The sequence below is a fragment of the Panthera leo genome, chromosome B4 (assembly GCF_018350215.1).
Source record: "Panthera leo isolate Ple1 chromosome B4, P.leo_Ple1_pat1.1, whole genome shotgun sequence".
Taxonomy (NCBI): Eukaryota; Metazoa; Chordata; class Mammalia; order Carnivora; family Felidae; genus Panthera; species Panthera leo.
Window position 1 is genome coordinate 89,530,098 of NC_056685.1, and position 17,242 is coordinate 89,547,339.

At 45.9% G+C, this 17,242-nt stretch overlaps 1 protein-coding gene across 1 annotated transcript in view; it reads left to right on the top strand.

The window, feature by feature from the left end:
- The window catches only part of RASSF3 (Ras association domain family member 3), a 73,898-nt gene extending 63,860 nt beyond the window's left edge, over positions 1-10,038 (top strand). Inside the window, exons 2-5 of the mRNA XM_042947071.1 lie at positions 55-162; positions 2,244-2,481; positions 4,458-4,567; positions 8,604-10,038. Of these exons, the coding sequence (XP_042803005.1) occupies positions 55-162; positions 2,244-2,481; positions 4,458-4,567; positions 8,604-8,753 (606 nt within the window). The 3' untranslated portion in view covers positions 8,754-10,038. The remainder of the gene's footprint in view (positions 1-54; positions 163-2,243; positions 2,482-4,457; positions 4,568-8,603) is intronic.
- Positions 10,039-17,242: the final 7,204 nt, after the last annotated feature.

Below are 17,242 nucleotides of genomic sequence, written 5' to 3' on the forward strand. Positions count from 1 at the left end.
ACCTGCATTTTTTCTATGATTGTTCATGTGTGGCACGGCTTGTTTTCCGTCTAGGATGTGGAGAAAGAGAAGGAAACCCACAATTACCTCAGCAAAGAGGAAATCAAAGAGAAAGTTCACAAATACAACTTAGCAGTCACCGACAAGTTGAAGATGACCTTGGTAAGCACCCACGGTACTGTCCATGTTGGCACGGGTCGAAAGACAAATGAATGTAAATTGTTGGGACTACAGTCTATGTGTTTTAAAATCTCCGAGTAGCGTTTGCAGAGGTTGAATGGCCAAGGTGTGCAGGACGGTAAGGTGGAGTGTTTCCGCAGCTTTCAAAGTAAAGTTCTATGTTGAAGTAGGTGAACATCGGTGAACACTTTACAGTTTTATTGTAAACGTTTTTGTGACCCCCCCCCCCCCAAAGGATGTTTAGCGTTGAGTATAACCACTGTCTGTTTCACATACAGGTGGTGACTCAGATTCTAATAAGGCTTTAGATAAGTTTTATCTTGTGCAGATAAGTTTGGAAGTGTCAGCAAAAGGATTTCGTGCCCGTGGCTCAGAATATACTTGAGCTAAGATTTCTCTCAGCTGGTTGTTGTGGAAGATGAGGGAGGTCGTGCTCACGTCCTACACGTTGCCGTTTCGGGCTTCAACAGTGTGGTACCGAACGCTGATGCTCAGCGGGGGGTGAGGGTTTAGGAGGAAGGAGGCCCAGGGCTTAGTGACAGTACAAGGAGAGCCAGCAACAAAGCCACAGTATTCATGTGCCTACAGACTGGACTGGCATCTGTGCCTCGTCCTCGCATTTGGTGACTTTCCTTGAGGCACCTGCCATCCCTTTGCCGGTTTCCAGGGCCCTTGGACTTCGGCCTGTCAGTCTGTTGACCGTGAACTTGACAGTTGAGCAAAGACTAGGCTGACCCGTTTAGGACAGGCCCTACTGAGCTCTCTGACCTTTGGGGAGGAGCCTTTAAATCCAAGCCTTTGTGATAAAGAACCCCTCCCCGGCAGACTCCCCCAGAAGGGGGGTGGGACAGACGATCCCAGCTTCGTCATTCCAATGCTCACATTTCTTTTTTCAAATGCATTTTTCATCAGAGGAGAAATAGTCCACTTGCCATGGTTTCTTCTTCCCTTCCCACCATGGAGATTAAAACATGCAGGTTTCCATTCATTTCATAGATAGAAATTTTAAGTGTCGTATAATACTTTCCAAGGAATGAACACACGAATTGGCATTGTAAGTTGACCTTGTGGAAAGGAAGAAATATATGGACCAAAAAGGATATTTTTAATGTTTGACTTTAACTGTCTCATTTATCGATATAACACCTGAAGATTTGTTTTAATAAAACGTTAGAATAAACTTTTTCTAAATATACCCGCTGTAAAAGAAAAAGTGAAGCCCAGACCGTTATTACTATTTTTGGCAACCAAGAAATAGTAATTCTGCTCTCGGTTAAACGCTAAACTCAACAAGTTGTCTGTATAAATATGTGTGATTTTTTTTTTGGGGGGGGTAATAAAAATTATACCTCAGTAAAACTGTTAGGAAATAGTATGTAGACGGAGGTACAAGTCAGACCAGAAAGACAAGTCCTTACAAACTCTGTAGTTCACATCGTACCTTCGGGCTGTTTTGCACATCTTGTCGCTCGAGGTGCCGGGATCACATCATCGTGTACCCCACGCTGTATATGGCATATGTGTTGTGTACAAAAGTTTGAGTGAGATCGGTCATCGAGGACATACCATAAAGCCACTGGGAATGAAATAGGTTGTTCATTGACCACTCCAGGTTACTTGGGTGTCTCCCAGCCCCCCAGTGACCTTCCTTTTCTGTGTAATAGCTGGCCATCAGCTGCGGATGGACGGAGGCCCCCATGTGTGAAGGCGTCTTGGGATTTGGCTGGCCACTGCCCCAGGGGATTGTAACCTCTCCAACGGGCCCTGACCTTTCACATGTAGCTCCGGGCGCTTCGGGTCTCCAAAGCAGGGGGAGGCTTCTGTCCCACATCTGCCCTACAGACCTTGCTCTGGAAGCACTTTGTTGGGGGTGTTCCCTCCCTCTGAGATCATTCCCTCAGGGGTGATCTTTACTGAAGTTCTGCCACAGAGCAGGAAAAACAAAGACCAAGAGAAGGAAGGCGAGACATTCTTTCTCTTGTTTTGCCGGGGTGCTTCCCTCGAATGCCATGCCGAATGCCGCAGTCAGCGCAACTAAGTGTGTGCTTCTCTTCTGGCTTCAGAACTCAAATGGGATTTACACTGGCTTCATTAAAGTCCAGATGGAACTCTGCAGACCCCCACAGACTTCTCCGAGCCTTGGAAAGCTTGCTCCCAGTAGCAATGGCTGTACGAACACGCTTCACATCAGCAGCACGAACACCGTGGGAGAAGTGATCGAGGCCCTGCTCAAGAAGTTTCTCGTGACCGAGAGCCCTGCCAAGTTTGCACTTTATAAGCGTTGTCACAGGGAAGACCAAGGTATGCTGCCGTGCGTGAGATGAAAAGGTCTCTGCTTTTAGGTCTCTATCCTCATTCGCAGAAAGGACACTGCTGGGTGTCTGTACCTCGGTGGTGTCAGAGCCCTGGGGTGGGTTCTGGAAGCTGTGGTGATCGTGGCTCACACCTGATGTTTGCTGGCTTTCCGTATTTTTGAGTTGGCTAGTTGGGGGTCTGAGGAGCCCCGAGGCAGCCACATGTGATGGGCCTTTGTGGAGGAGTTTGTGATGTGTGCACGGGATGGGGGGGGGGGTAGCTTTGAGGGTTTTTTTTGGTTTTTTGTTTTTTTTTTTTTTTGTTTCCCGCTTTGATTTTGATGCTCTTCAGGACGAAAAGGAATGCCTCTGTGCTTGAAGGCTTCATTAGCACATCCCACATTTGATGTGCATCCGAACATGGAGTGGTGTGGGGGGGGGGCCTGCGTCCTCAGAGACTTTGAGGGTGGGAGGCACACGTGTGCCTGAACATCTCGGCCTGGAGTGGCACAGCCGTGAGTTCTTCAGTTTCTTTAGCTTGCCACACTGGCCTTGACGCTGGGGCATTTTGGTACGTAGCTCTCCAGAGGCCAATCCGCTGGATGAATGACATTCCGATCTGGGGTCTGCCTGTCTGAACTTAATACCCACGTTCGGTGGATAGAAAGAGAATATTAAAGAACTGCATGAAACTGAACACACAGTAGTCGAGGGCAGGTACTTGAGCAGAAATCGATACCACTGTGATCCAGTGATTCACCAAGAGCTCGTTTGCAAATGGTAACTATGTGTAGGCGATCAGCTACTTAAACTGTGCTTTTGGGGGGTAAAGCCTCCAGCAGAGCCATGGAGGAAAATACACTAACCTGACACGAGAGAACTGCCCTTCAGTTGCATGGGGATGGAACCCAGCTAGTTGCTAGGTGTGCATGCTCTGTTTTGAGCACAGGCCACCTGCAGAATACGAAGAGGGGCAGGCCAAGATTCCTGCCTACCCTCAAGAGGCCCCAGGCTCAGAGTTGTGGGGGTTTCCGTCCACAGGGAAATCAGGACCTGCGATGCAGTTTTTTCCAGAAGTGCCAAAATAACGTAAAAGAGCTCAGATGGCATTTTATCCTGCCAGCTGCTGTGCCTGCCCACCTGGACTGGAGTGGCACACACGGACAGTAATAGTGTGATAGCGGCCTGTTGAGATAGTACCCTGATGGCTGGCGAAATCTTCCAGCGTTGCAGGCAGTGCTGGTACCCTCGGGGGAGGGTGGGGGGGTGAGTGTGTGGGAGGAGACACATACAGCTGTGCTCCTGAAGTCACCAGAGCTTGCATCCTGACCGCCCGGTTTATTTGCAGCTGCTAAAATTCTAAATCTGTAGACAGATTTGCTCCTAGTGCTCCAATTTTGTGTTCTTTGGATGGTGTATTATTTTTATGGTTTCTGAAAGGGGTTGCAGATGCGTTTTGAAAGGAGGAGCAGAATGAATTGTAAGCCCGTTTGGGGACTAACTAAGACCCATTTAAATTCATTCTGGACAGTTATTTCCTTTTTTTTTTTTTTTCCTTCAACGTTTATTTATTTTTGAGACAGAGAGGGACAGAGCATGAACGGGGGAGGGGCAGAGAGAGGGAGACACAGAATCCGAAGCAGGCTCCAGGCTCCGAGCCATCAGCCCAGAGCCCGACGCGGGGCTCGAACTCAGGGACCATCGAAGTCGGACGCTTAACCGACTGAGCCACCCAGGTGCCCCGAGAGTTATTTCCTTTTTGATCAAGGCGCAGCGTATATTGTGCAGCTGTCCATACGGTGGAAATAGTGTAGATTTCATTCCACTATAGGCTGTTTCTGGTCACAAGAGGAGGAGGACGGTGACTTGGTGGCTGGGTGACATGGGCTGTTGTGTTGATCTGGAGGAGGGGCTGGTAAGCAGGGCATATGGTCTGGGGGACGGTTCAGTACTCTGTCACATGCCGCTTGTCTCCTCACCCAGTCTACGCCTGTAAGCTCTCAGACCGGGAACATCCGCTCTACCTGCGTTTGGTGGCTGGGCCCAGGACAGACACCCTTAGTTTTGTTCTTCGTGAGCACGAAATCGGAGAGGTGAGTAGTTGTTCATTCTTGCTTTAAACCGTACGGAGCAGCCGATCCTGTTTTACTGCTGTAGTGGAGTGACTTTTTATCCACTTGGGAGGGGGACAAAGGGAGAGAATGTGTGTGTGCGCGCATGAGTGTCTGGCTGTATCTCTTGGGAGGGGGGGAGAGCTGGTCTGTGGACGATACCTTTCTGTGGTGTGTGTGTGTGTGTGTGTGTGTGTGTGTGTGTGTGTGTGTTTTAACGTGCTTTCTCTCTTTCTCTCTCTCTTTTTCTTTCTTTCTTTCTTTTTCTTTCTTTGTCTTTCTTTTGTTCTTTCCTTTTTTTCTTTCCTTCTTTCTCTTTCTTTCTTTCTTTCTTTCTTTCTTTCTTTTTCTTTCCTTCTTTCTTTGTCTTCCTTCCTTTCTTTCTTTCTTTCTTTCTCTTTCTTTCTTTCTTTCTTTCTTTCCTTCTTTCTTTGTCTTCCTTCCTTTCTTTCTTTCTCTTTCTCTCTTTCTCTCTTTCTCTCTTTCTTTCTCTGTCTCTCTCTCTCTCTCTCTTTCTGTCTCTCTCTCTCTCTCTGTCTGTCTCTCCGAATGAGAGAGGGTGGGGATGGGGAGAGAGAGAATCCCAAGCAGGCTCCACGCTATCACTGTGGAGCCTGACGTGTGCCTTGATCCCACAAACCGAGAGAGAGCATGACCTGAGCTGAAAGCAAGAGTCAGACACTTAACCGACTGAGCCACCAAGGTGTCCCTGTGTTTTTCAGTTTTCAGAAGCAGACCCGAAGTTAGCGTACGATATAATTTTTTTTTACAACATCCATTCTTTTGGTGTGTAGTTTTCAGAGGTGGGAGGAGAGTAAGAAAGAAAGCTGCCTCCCACCTAAAGAGCGCTTATCACCCCTTCTACCTCCAAATTGCCAATCCAGTTAAACTATGAAAGTTGACACTCTCCATATGTTTGCTACTAACAAACATCTGCAGGCTTATTCATTTAAAGAGAAATAAAAGGAAATGGAATCTCTTTACCATGAAAGACCTTTAACTTTCTAGAATCTTTTTTTCCTCTTGCCAGAATGATTTAGAAATTATGTTGGTATATGCATCATTTGCCATTTTCTCTCCAGGGAGGATTGAATTTAGGCCAGTTCTGTTGAAGGAAAAAGCACTTTATACCATTTTTCTAGATCAAATGTCAGGTTTAAAATGATGCTTGAGTAAATCTTGCAAGGCCTGGGTCTCCGTCTTCTGTCTAGAACAGGAAATGTTATCCATGTAGAACATCATGTGATACAATGAGAATAGTTTCCAGGTTAAAAGTTAGGAAACCAGTGGGGTGCCTGGGTGGCTCAGTCAGTTAAGTGTCTGACTTCAGCTCAGGTCATGATCTCACGGTTCTTGAGTTCAAGTCCCACATCAGGCTCTGTGCTGACTGCTTGGAGCTTTGGGTTCTGTGTCTCCCTCATTTGCTGCCCTTCCCTGCTCGTGAGCGCGCTCGCTCTCTCTCTCTCTCTCTCTCTCCCTTTCTCCAAAATAAATAAACATTAAAAAAAATTTAAAAAAGGAAAGGAAACCAAGTCTCAACTTCCTACTGTTCCTCTTGTTAGATTGGGAGCATGACCTTGGGTAAATCTTCCAGTCTTTTCAATCCTCAGTTTTAAAATCTGTAGAGTGGGACTAAAGATTTTAAAAGGTGGTTTTGAGTCACAAATTAAAAATGTATGTAAACATGCCTTGTAAATTATGTTCATATGTCTAAATTGGAAGTTTATTTGGGGGGTTTTAGGAAGACAGTGCTTTTTTTTTTAATTTTAATTTTTTATTTTTAAAGATGTATTTATTTAAAAAAAAATTTTTTTTAACGTTTATTTATTTTTGAGGCAGAGAGAGACAGAGCATGAACAGGGGAGGGTCAGAGAGAGAGGGAGACACAGAATCCAAAACAGGCTCCAGGCTCTGAGCCATCAGCACAGAGCCCGATGTGGGGCTCGAACTCACGGACCGCGAGATCACGACCTGAGCCGAAGTCGGACGCTTAACCGACTGAGCCACCCAGGCGCCCAAATGTATTTATTTTTTACTGTTTAAATTTATTTTGAGAGAGAAAGTGTGAGCGGGGGAGGAACAGAGAGACAGGGAGAAAGATTTTATTTTATTTATTTTTATTTATTAATGTAAAAAAATATTTATTTTTGGGAGAGAGAGAGAGAGAGACTGAGAGAGCGTACACACGAGTGGGAGAGGGGTAGAGATCGAGGGAGACAGAGGATCCAAAGTGGACTCTGATCTGTCAGCAGAGAGCCTGATGCAGGACTTCAGCTCAGACACGATCTCACAGTTTGTGAGTTCAAGTCGGACGCTTAACCAGCTGAGCCACCCAGGTGCCCCAGTTTTATTTTATTAAGGAATTTTTTTTTCCATTTTATCTATTTTAGAGAGAGAAAGTGCAAGTGAGGGAGAGGGTCAGAGAGAGGGAGAGAGAGAATCCCAAGCAGGCTGTACCTCTCAGCACCGAGTCGGATGCTGGGCTTCATCTCCCAACGGTGAGATCATGACCTGAGCCGAAATTGAGAGTCAGACGTTTAACTCACTGAGCCACCCAGGCGCCCTCCCCGCCCCCCATTTTCCCTGACAGTGCTGTTTTAATTAATGGCGTATTCTAATGTAGAAAGTTTTGTTCTCCTACTCCATGTTTAATAACCAGGTCAGAATTCCTCTCCAAAAAGCCTTCTACCATGTGCCCACTTGGCGGTTTTATTCCTTCTGTTCCATCTGTTCCACTTGTATTAGGTTATCTCCAGTCTTTTTCCTCCCCACACTCCTGGGAGGTCCCCATTGGAAATTGTTCCTGACGGAGGCAGTGACTCTCAGCAGAAGACCCAGGGTCCCCTTTTGGGAGGGGAGGATGTGTCGAAAAGCAAACAAACAAAAACTCCCCCGTGATGCCAAGTACCTTTCTTGACTGCTTTAGTTAAAACAAAATTTAAACCCCACCGGTGTTTATTTTGTGCCTGCTAGGTACCAGGTGCTGTTGGGGAAACAACTCAGAGACTCGAGGGCAAGAGACAAACCTCAAATAGTGAGAGGTGCAGCAGCTGCAGTGTAGGTAAAGTGTAGGTGAGGGAGGTACTCAGCAAATAATGGTCATAACTTTTAAATCTTTTGTGATCGTGGCTGTCATTGCTCAGTGAGAGCTTCCAAGGGATGTAGTTCTGGGTGGGAAGGGAGGGAGGAAATTATGGAAGACTTCTTAGAGGAAGTGGCATTTAAGCTGAGGCTTGAAGGTTGAGTTGAGTTCGCCAGGCAGAGTGGAGAACATGTGCACAGCCACGGAGGCTAATGTTATGGGTGAGGGCCACAGCATGGCGGGGTGGGGTGGGGAGGGGGTGCGGAGGGTGCTAGAGGGGTTAGAGTCTTTCAGACTTAGCAAGAGCAACTAGGGGAAGCCACCGAATGATTCTAGCAGGGCAGGGTGAGGCCTAGATTTGCGTCTTACAGAGGATTGAGGCTCACTGTTGGGGGAACAGAGTGGGGAACCTAAGACCAGAGTAAGAAGGACATGGGCGAGGCTCTCCCAGGAATGGAGAAAAGGATGGCGGATAAATCAGGGGCAGTAAAGGTAGAGAAAAGCAGGCCAATTGGACAGCTGCTTTAGGCCCCGGTAAGATTGTGGGAGGTGAGGAAGAAGGCAGTGACAGTGGTGACTCCAGGGAGAGGGGGCAGGTAGGGGAGCCTCTGGGGTCAGAGGAGGAGGGGCCAAATCAGCAGTGAAAGTGTCTAGAGCACTTTGGCTCTTGTGGGAGCCCTTGTGGAGGCCAGTGGGAAGAGGGAAGGACGCGGGGTGAGAGTGTGGGGGTTGGCCTGGCTGCCATCTGGAGGGCAGGGGCTGCATTCCGTGGGAGGGCTGCGTAAGACAGCCTTAAAAACCTTGTAACCTTGTAAAACAGGCCTTTCGAAACGCTGGCTGGAGTAGGAGGGGCAGCCACACCCCCGCCTGCTCTGGGCCAGCATTCCCGAGTTCTGACTTCAACACCTGGCATTTTTCTTTTGTGTCCTTTCACAGTGGGAAGCCTTCAGCCTTCCAGAACTACAGAATTTCTTGCGAATCTTGGACAAGGAGGAAGATGAGCAGCTGCAGAGCCTGAAGAGGCGCTACGCAGCCTACAGACACAAGCTGGAAGAAGCCCTCAGTGAGGTGTGGAAACCCGATTAAGGCACCAGGTTCCCTGCCGCTCGGGAAGGAAAGGCGCAGGACCTGTGTACAAACCGGCGCAAGGGTCTCTCTCGTCGGAGGGCTGTCTTCTTGCCCCGTGACGCTAGGGTCTTCCCTCTTCGATCGCTAGATCTAGTTCCCAAAACCTGGTCACGCAGCGTCCCGCACCTTAGGCATCTTCTGTAAGGGATTCTGCAAGCTTGTTCTGTTACGGCACTGCGGTGTTACCTCTCGGCAAGCTGTGAATCTGTAGTCTCATCTGGAGCCATCCAGACTGCTTTGAAGCATGGACTCGGGTTTTTGTTTTTGTTTTTAAGTCCTTACTTTCCTTTAGTTACTTTAATTATGTGATGATGCTGTTAAGCTGAAGGATGTGCAAATGATTTTTTAAAGGCTTAACAAGGAATCTATCTGAACACTTGTCCTGTGTTGAAACTACCTGTTTTTTTTTTGTTTGTTTTTTGTTTGTGTTTTGTTTTTAAATGTCAGAGAAAGCAATCCATGTGAACTGTAAGGCACAGGAAGCTAGGAACTCTGAGGACTTTGTGAAGGGTTTCGTAGGAGTTTGACAAAGGAAGTGAAGAGCAAGTTTGCAAGAAGGCGACAGTGGAAGTTGGGGAGCTCTGCAGGAATGTGGTTTGGGTGAGGCGTTGATGGTAGGGGAGAAAGGTGTATTTGCTGATGAGGTGGACGCATTCGGTTTTGAGATGTTAAACCCATTGTAGTATTGCTTGATTACCTGGTGAGTAAAATATGGGAACAGAGCCAAAGAAAGTAGCAGCTAGACCAAAAGGAGGGACCTGGGAAGTCTGCAGCTGAGCAGAACATTCCAGCAGGTGGACCTCGCAGACCCATACATACAGGAGTCATGCCGCTGGGGCTGCCCTCCCTGTGGACGGTCCCAATGCTCTCTTCTCAGGGTGGTGGGACAATGACCGTTTGCTAACTCTGTTATGTTGTGGTCCTCCCCCCACCCCCCCCCCCGCCCCCCAGCTGTTTTCTGGATTGAAAAGGAGTCTGGGTAGGGAGCGGCTTGTCAGGTAGAGAGCTCGCAGAAGCATACTTTTGTGACAATCACTCCCCTCTTTTCCCCAGTTTTCCCCTTTTCCTCCCCTTCCCCTCCCTTCCTTCCTCCCTCCTTCTCCATCTCCCCTCTTTTCCTTCCCCCTTCCTCTTACAGTCTGTTCTGACATAAGGTAGAATCGGGATATGGATTGTATAGACCCTAGGACTACTTGGCTGTAGGGAGGAGGGTGGCGAGAAAGGGAGGGACCCTCCCCCCCCCCCCCCCCCCCCCCACCGCCCCGCAGCTGATCACACAAGAGGGGTTCTTTCTGGAAATGCTTTCACAAACGTGCATGTTCCTCCCAACCAAAGAAAGGCATGTGCAATAGGAGCCTTCCTGAAAGCAGGTAAAATAACCCCATTCTTTTTTCAGCAATCTGAAAACAATGGGAAAGGTGTGCTTTGGTTCTAGAGGGGCCTTGTGGTCTATTTTAGTCTAGATGTGTTTTGTTTATAAATTCCCAAGGAATTGTCCACACTTTGGTGACACCTAATGGATTCTTTTTGAAATTCCAAGGTGCTTCATTTCTTTGCCTCTTACGTGAACTGTGCCTTTTATCGCAGCATTTCTGTTCCCCTCTTGGTGTGGCACTTCTGACTTTTCAGAGCACACCCATCTTGTTGGAGGCAGGTGTAAGTGGCGGTCATGCCGTGCCACACACGTTACTGCGACAATCGTATCTTCCTAAGCTTTTTAAGGAGAGTTGGGGGGTGGGGTGGGGAAGTAGAACTAGCTATAAAATATGTATGGCACAACTTGTTTAATTTTGCATGTAACTTCTTTTTAGTGCCTCGATGAGGTTTTAGTGACATTGTCATCTAATACTTTACCTTTTTTGTTCAGGGAATGCCTTCGTGATTTTTATACTGGTTTTACTATTCAAGACTGTGGCTTGGGTTTGAGCGTACTGTTATCAACCACCTGGTCTTCTATTCGCCCATCCAGTAAGCTTATATTTTGTGAAGCTTTTGTTTCTCTGATGAAGACACTGTTAGAACCTAAAGTAGTAGCTGATGGCTATCTGTGAAGGAAAAAAAAAAAAAAACCAACTTTTTTTTTTTTTTTTTTTTTTTTTACTTGAACTAGATTGTCTAAAATAGGCATCCTCCTCCGTAGTACCCGGAACCTCGCTCATTGTCGTGTGCACTACAATTTGCAATTTGGAAAAGTTGCTGTATTGAAATTCTGTCAGTACACAGTTCTTTGAATACTGATGTTCTCTCCCAAACACTGGTTACCGCAGCAGCGTTTTTCATGGGCGAAAGAAGAAAGGCCACTAAGGCCAAAGATTTTAAAAAATCATTGTACAAATTCTTACGTTAAATTAAACTAAGCTTTGCTGTAATACTGTTTTCTCTTCAGTATGTGATGGTACAGGAATGTTGTTAAATGAAGGGCGTAGTATTGCAGGGGAGCATTTTAAATCGCAGAAGTAAAAAGTTATAATATTTATAATTTTGATGAGTTTATTTTTATAGGGAAGATTTTTCTTCCCTACAGTTGTTTCTGGAATGGCAAATTGTTTCCATTATTAAAAGTCGAAGTTGTTGATGTTTGTTCGTGTGTTTTTATTTATGGCTCGTAATATGCCAGGTGAAAGAAGGTCACGGGGGTGGGGTGAACTTCTGCAGATATGTGAGGACCATACGGGAATGCAATGATTTACTGGGTTTGAGTGGGGCACATTTGTTCCCCCAGGGGTTGTTTCCTTTGTCTTATCCTCTGGGGAAAATAACCCCAGCCGAGTGTCTGCCCATACAGCACATTTTAATTGTGAAACATACATCCACTCAAAAGTGTATAAGGGGCACTTGGGTGACTGAGTTGGTTAAGTGTCTGACTCTTGATTTCGGCTCCCGTCAGGATCTCATGATTTGTGAGTTCGAGCCTGGCATCAGAGCCTGCTTGGGACTCTCTCTCTCCGTCTCTCTCTGCCTCTTCTTGGCTTACGTGCATGCGTTCTCGCTCTCTCACAAAAAAAAAACAAAACACAAACGCATATAAAGCATGTGAACAAAGAATTGACATAAGGTGGGCAGCCTGTGGCCACGACCAAATGGGAGGGCTATCATCAGTTCCTTAGAAATCCTCTCCCTTTACCCTCAATTCCTGCCTTTAGGTCTCCTGTCCTTGAAACAGACCACTGTTAACATTAAAGGTATTTGTGTTTTTTGGCCAGCATGACTGTCTTACACGGTATGGTGGGATGGTGAGTGGTTGGTGGTCAGCAATGGTGACCGGGTAATATGCTCTGTGTGCAGACCTCCATGCCCGCCAAGGCAAGTGTTTTTTTTTCTGCTACACTGCCCCCTAGAGGCGTTGGTGAAATAGCGAGGCTGCACCCATTGGTGAGGGGGAAACATTCCAAGTACCATAGCTTTTTTATAAGTGAAAATACTATAGTAGAAAATGATGGTGTGGGGCGCCTGTGGGTGGCTCAGTCAGTTGAGGGTCAGACTTGATTTCGGCTCAGGTCATGAACCCAGGGTTGTGGGCTTGAGGCCCGCGTGGGGCTCTGTGCTGAGCCTGCTTAAGATTCTTTCTCCCTCTGCCCCTCTCCCCTGCTCACGTTCTCTCTAAAATAAAAACAAAATGATGGCTTCAGATAAAGGTGTGTTTTGATGAACCATCCAAAGGAATTTAGGAGTTCAGCCTGGGTTACTACCCAAGGTGCAGGGGGAATTTTTTGGAACTTTTATCACTTAAAGGGAGTTAGCTACCTGCCGTAGGTGCTTTTTTTTTTTTTTTTTTCCCTTTTCAGAATTAGTTACCAATTGATAACTTGTTTAAATTTTCTTATTTTGAAAAATCCCCAAGAACGGTGAATACTGCATTTTGTGTTTGAAAGAAGGGGGAGGGGTGCCTGGGTAGCTCAGTCGGTTAAGCATCTACCTCTTGGTTTCAGCTCAGGTCATGATCTCATGGTTCGTGAGTTTGAGCCCCTGCATCAGGCTCTGTGCTGACGGTGCAGAGCCTGCTTGGGATTCTCCATTTCTCTTCTGCCCCTCCCCTGTTGCACTCGCACGTGCGCGCTCGCTCTCTCTCTCTCTCAAAAATAAACATTAAAAAAACTAAAAAAAAAAAAAGAAGAGGGAAAGTCTCTATACTATAATAGCAAATTCAGACAAAGTGTTGACGATGTGCCAGGCATTATCCCAAAACCTTAATACGTATTAACTCATTTTCTCCTCCGTGAGGTAGGTGCCGTCAACACCCCCATTTTACAGATGAGGAAATGCGCTGAGGTCCCGCAACTTCCCCATGGCCTCTCCGAGGGTGGCAGAGCTGGCTCCCTGCAGCCGAGCTGCCCGGCCTCTCTGGTCTTCCTGTAAGTTCCATGCGGTCTTCCAGTTCAACTGCCAATGAAAACCCTCTTATGTTGCTTGTAACGGGCAGTTCGTCTGCTACCAGGCGTCCGGGTACAGCTGGGATTTGTGGGAAACGAAAGGACGGCCTTGATGTCAGAGTGCTTTATCCTCCTTTGTTGTTGTTGGGCATTTAGCAATTCCATTGAAGTGATTACAAGTTACCTAGAGTGAACCGTCTGCCTGTGTTTTCATTTGCAGGTTCTGTTGTGCTGGAGACTGACAGGGCAGGTAGCCAGGCCTGCGTTCTCACTGCAATTAGCATGGCAATTCCCTGGAACCACCGGAAGAATAGCGTCAGGGAGAATTCACTGTTCCCCTTGGAGAAGGCTGGAGCTTTACTCCCCCATCAAGGATGGATGAGTCTCTCCACAGGAACCCAGGGCACTAAGTATTATTCAAAGTCCTTAGAGCACACATTTGTGTGGTGTGAATCACCACATGTTCAAGTGTGCAGAGGAACAGCTCTGTACAGGGGTGAGGGGAGGAAATGGGGGAGGGGGAGGGGAGCGGGCAGCATTAAATAACAGCCTTCAGGTGAAATGTCACCTGCAGGGTTGTTTTTTGTTTTGTTTGGGGTTTTTGGGTGGCACTTTTTGGTTTCATTTTGCTTTTTGGCAGACCTTTCCCTATAATTCTACAAGGTGAGAGAGAATGGCAGGGTAGAGGACAGGCCCTTTTGATCTTAAATAACGGTTTGCAAAGACACTTAGGACTCCTGTTTGGCTGAGGTCGCACTTGGCAGCGGCTGAACCCCACAAGCTCCTCTCCAAACAGAACCGTGAAGGTTGGAATTTTTAAACGTTTGCACACAAACAGCAGAACACCAGGGCTCTTTGTAACTTCAAAAGAAGTTGGGGTTTCGGCTTCGTTTTTGGACAGGAGTTATTTTAACCAGAGTAGTTCTTTTCAATCTTTCTAAATGAGTCTTACCTTGAATGCGGCTATAGTGGCACAGATTGGGGGTGTTTGCAGCCTCCCCTTGTTTTCGGCACCTTTACTGGCAAGAGAGATTAATGAAATCCTGTTGTGTGTTTCCTCTTCTCTGAAGTGGAGTTCAAGGGGCTTTGCTCTCCAGAGCTTTCTGATTTTCAAGTGCAGTTAAGATTTGCTTAAATTCTAGGAATTCTGGAGCATCAAACCATACATATAGTACAGTCCTTGAATTATTACTGTGGCAGCTGGAAGGCAACAGCTTAAACTCAGATGTTTGATTCTGAGCTACACATAAATGGGGTCTTCAGATTCTTTTCAAAATGGCAAACCTTTCAAATATTTTTTTCTTGCATGTGTAATCTCTCAAGAAAAATGTTCAGAGTCCATGATTTTTAGGTAAAATCAGGCATATCATCTAATGCCATATCAATAAAGGATGCAAGGGCAGCCACAGTGATTGGGGAACTCAGGTGTTGGCCTTCAGAAAAGTCCAAGTTCCATGGCCTTTCTTCCAGATAAATGTTCTGTGGGTTTTTTTATTTTTTATTTTTTATTTAAATGATTATTTAGAGAGAGGGAGAGAGAGAGAAAATCCCAAGCTGGGTTTGAACTCAAGATCATGACCTGAGCCAAAATCAAGAGTTGGACGCTTAACCCACTGAACCACCCAGGCGCCCCCCCAAAAACACAACACTTAGTGTAGTTGACACAATGTTATGTTAGTTTCAGGTGTACAACATAGTGACTCAACAAGTCTGTAGTTGTGCTATGCTCACCACAAATGTAGCACCATACAATACTATTGTAATACCAGGAACTATATTCCTTATGTTGTCTCTTCTCCCCAGACATACTCATTTCATACCTAGAAGCCTGTGTCTCCTGCCTCCCTTCACTCACTTTGCTCAATCCTCTGTCCACCTCCACTCTTGGCAGCCTTCAGTCCGTTGTATTTATGAGTCTGTTTCTGCTTTTTTGTTCATTTATTTTGTGTTTTAGATTCCACACAGACATGAAATCACATGGCATGTGTTTAAACAAACTGATTTTAAATTGAGAGTAATGGCTAGCCTGCGAGGAGTCTCCCTGACCTGCCTTCCCTAGCCCTGGAAAGGACAGTTTTACATACAGTATGACCCTGGGCCCCTGACTGTGGCTAGTTGGATCTTAGACCTCTGATACGGGCTGTTGATCAATTAAACTTTCTCAAAATCTTAAACACAGGGATTCTAGTTAGTCAGCAGTGGGTACTCGGACCTCATGGACCTTGTGTCAGCAGGGGAGAGAGACTGCAGAGAAAGCAGAACAGAGCAGAGGGAAGCAGAGGAGAGGCTCTGTGGTCTCTGTGAGATGGAGAGTAAATCCAGAAGCTACCTGGGATTTTTCAGCTATCCCTCTGCCTCCAGTAAAGAACCATGTTTGTTTATATGAGCTCTGTACTAATGTGCCCATTTCTACAATGGGATCAAGAGTGGAAACAGCGAAATTTTTAGCACTAAATTCCTCCTAGAAAGGGCTCAAATAGACCTCAGCTTCCACCCTAAGAACTAGAAGAAGGAAAGTAAACCCAAAGTAAGCAGGAAAAAGGAAGTACAAAAGAGTCGTAATTAGTGGAATAGAAAACAGAAAACCAATGAAACCAAAAGCCAGTTCTTTGAGAACATCAGCAGAGTTAATATCCCCTAACCAGACTGGTCAGGAAAAGAAAGATGCAAGTTACCAATATCAGGAATAAGAGGCGAATGTGACATCACTACAGATTGTACAGATCTACTCGAGATGTTCATGTTTTAGGTTCTTGTGTTGAAATGTTTCCTTAAAAATTGCTGTTTTTGTGGGGCACCTGGCTAGCTTGGTTGGTTGTGTCCACCTCTTGACTTCAGCTCAGGTCATGATCTCACAGTTTGTGAGTTTGAGCCCTGAACTGGGTTCTGCCCTGATGGTGTGTATCTTGCTTGGGATTCTCTTTATCTCCCCCTCTCTCTGTCCCTCTCCAACTCACGCTGTTTGTCTCTCAAAATAACTAAACATAAAAAAAATTGTGTGCAAAAAAAAAGAGCTCTACATATGTTGCCTACGATTTTGCCTAGTTTCTGAAATGCTTGCCAAATGACAAGTGCAGATGATACTACTGCTACCAACATATTGGTTCCTTGGGAATTATCTGCAGTATGTAACTTTTATGCATGTGACCAATAATTTTTTTTCCTTTATTTATTTTGAGAGTGAGAGTAGAGGGGGGGAGGAGCAGAGACAGAGGGAGAGAGAATTCCAAGCAGGCTCTGCACTATCAAGGTAGGGCCTGATGTGAGGCTCGAACTCATGAACCGTGAGATCATGACCTGAACCAAGATCGAGTTGGGCACTTAACTGAGCCGCCCAGGTTCCCCAGTAATTTTCTCCTTTAACATTTAAACTTACTTTCATATTATTGGAAGTACAGTAGGGTTTATGCTTATTAAAATGAGAATTATGATTATGGTTGCTTCCTTCTCTCCATTCCTTCTACCCGCCCCCCTTCCCCATCCTTCCTCTCTTCCATTCTTCCTTCTTCCTCCTCTTCCTCCCTCCTTTTTTTCCTTTCTCAGTCAACAGCTTGGAATTAATTGTAATTATATTTGAAGTGAGTTAATCTGGTTCACCTGGCTGGCTCAGTCAGTGGAGCATGCGACTCTTGATCTTGGGGTTGTGAGTTCAAGCCCCACACTGGGTGTAGAGGTTACTTAAAAAAATAAAACAAGTTACAAAAAGAAAAATGACTTATTTATTTTTTAAAATCTGATTTACTGTTGGGTTCTGTGATATCTGTATTCTTATAATTACCTGTTGTTTTTTTTAACGCTTTATATATTCTGTTCTTTGTAGAAAAAGAAACTTGAACATGAAGTGTTTCAATTTCTTCTTTTTTTTTTTTGAAGTTTCATTTATTTATTTTGGGAGAGAGAGCATGTGTGCATCCAAGTGGAGAAGGTACAGAGAGAGGGAGAGAGAATCCCAAGCAGGCTCCGTGCTATCAGCACAGAGCCCCATGTGGGGGATCGAACCCATGAACAGTGAGATCATGACCTGAGCTGAAATCGAGAGACGGATGCTTAACTGACTGACCCACCCAAGTGCCCCGT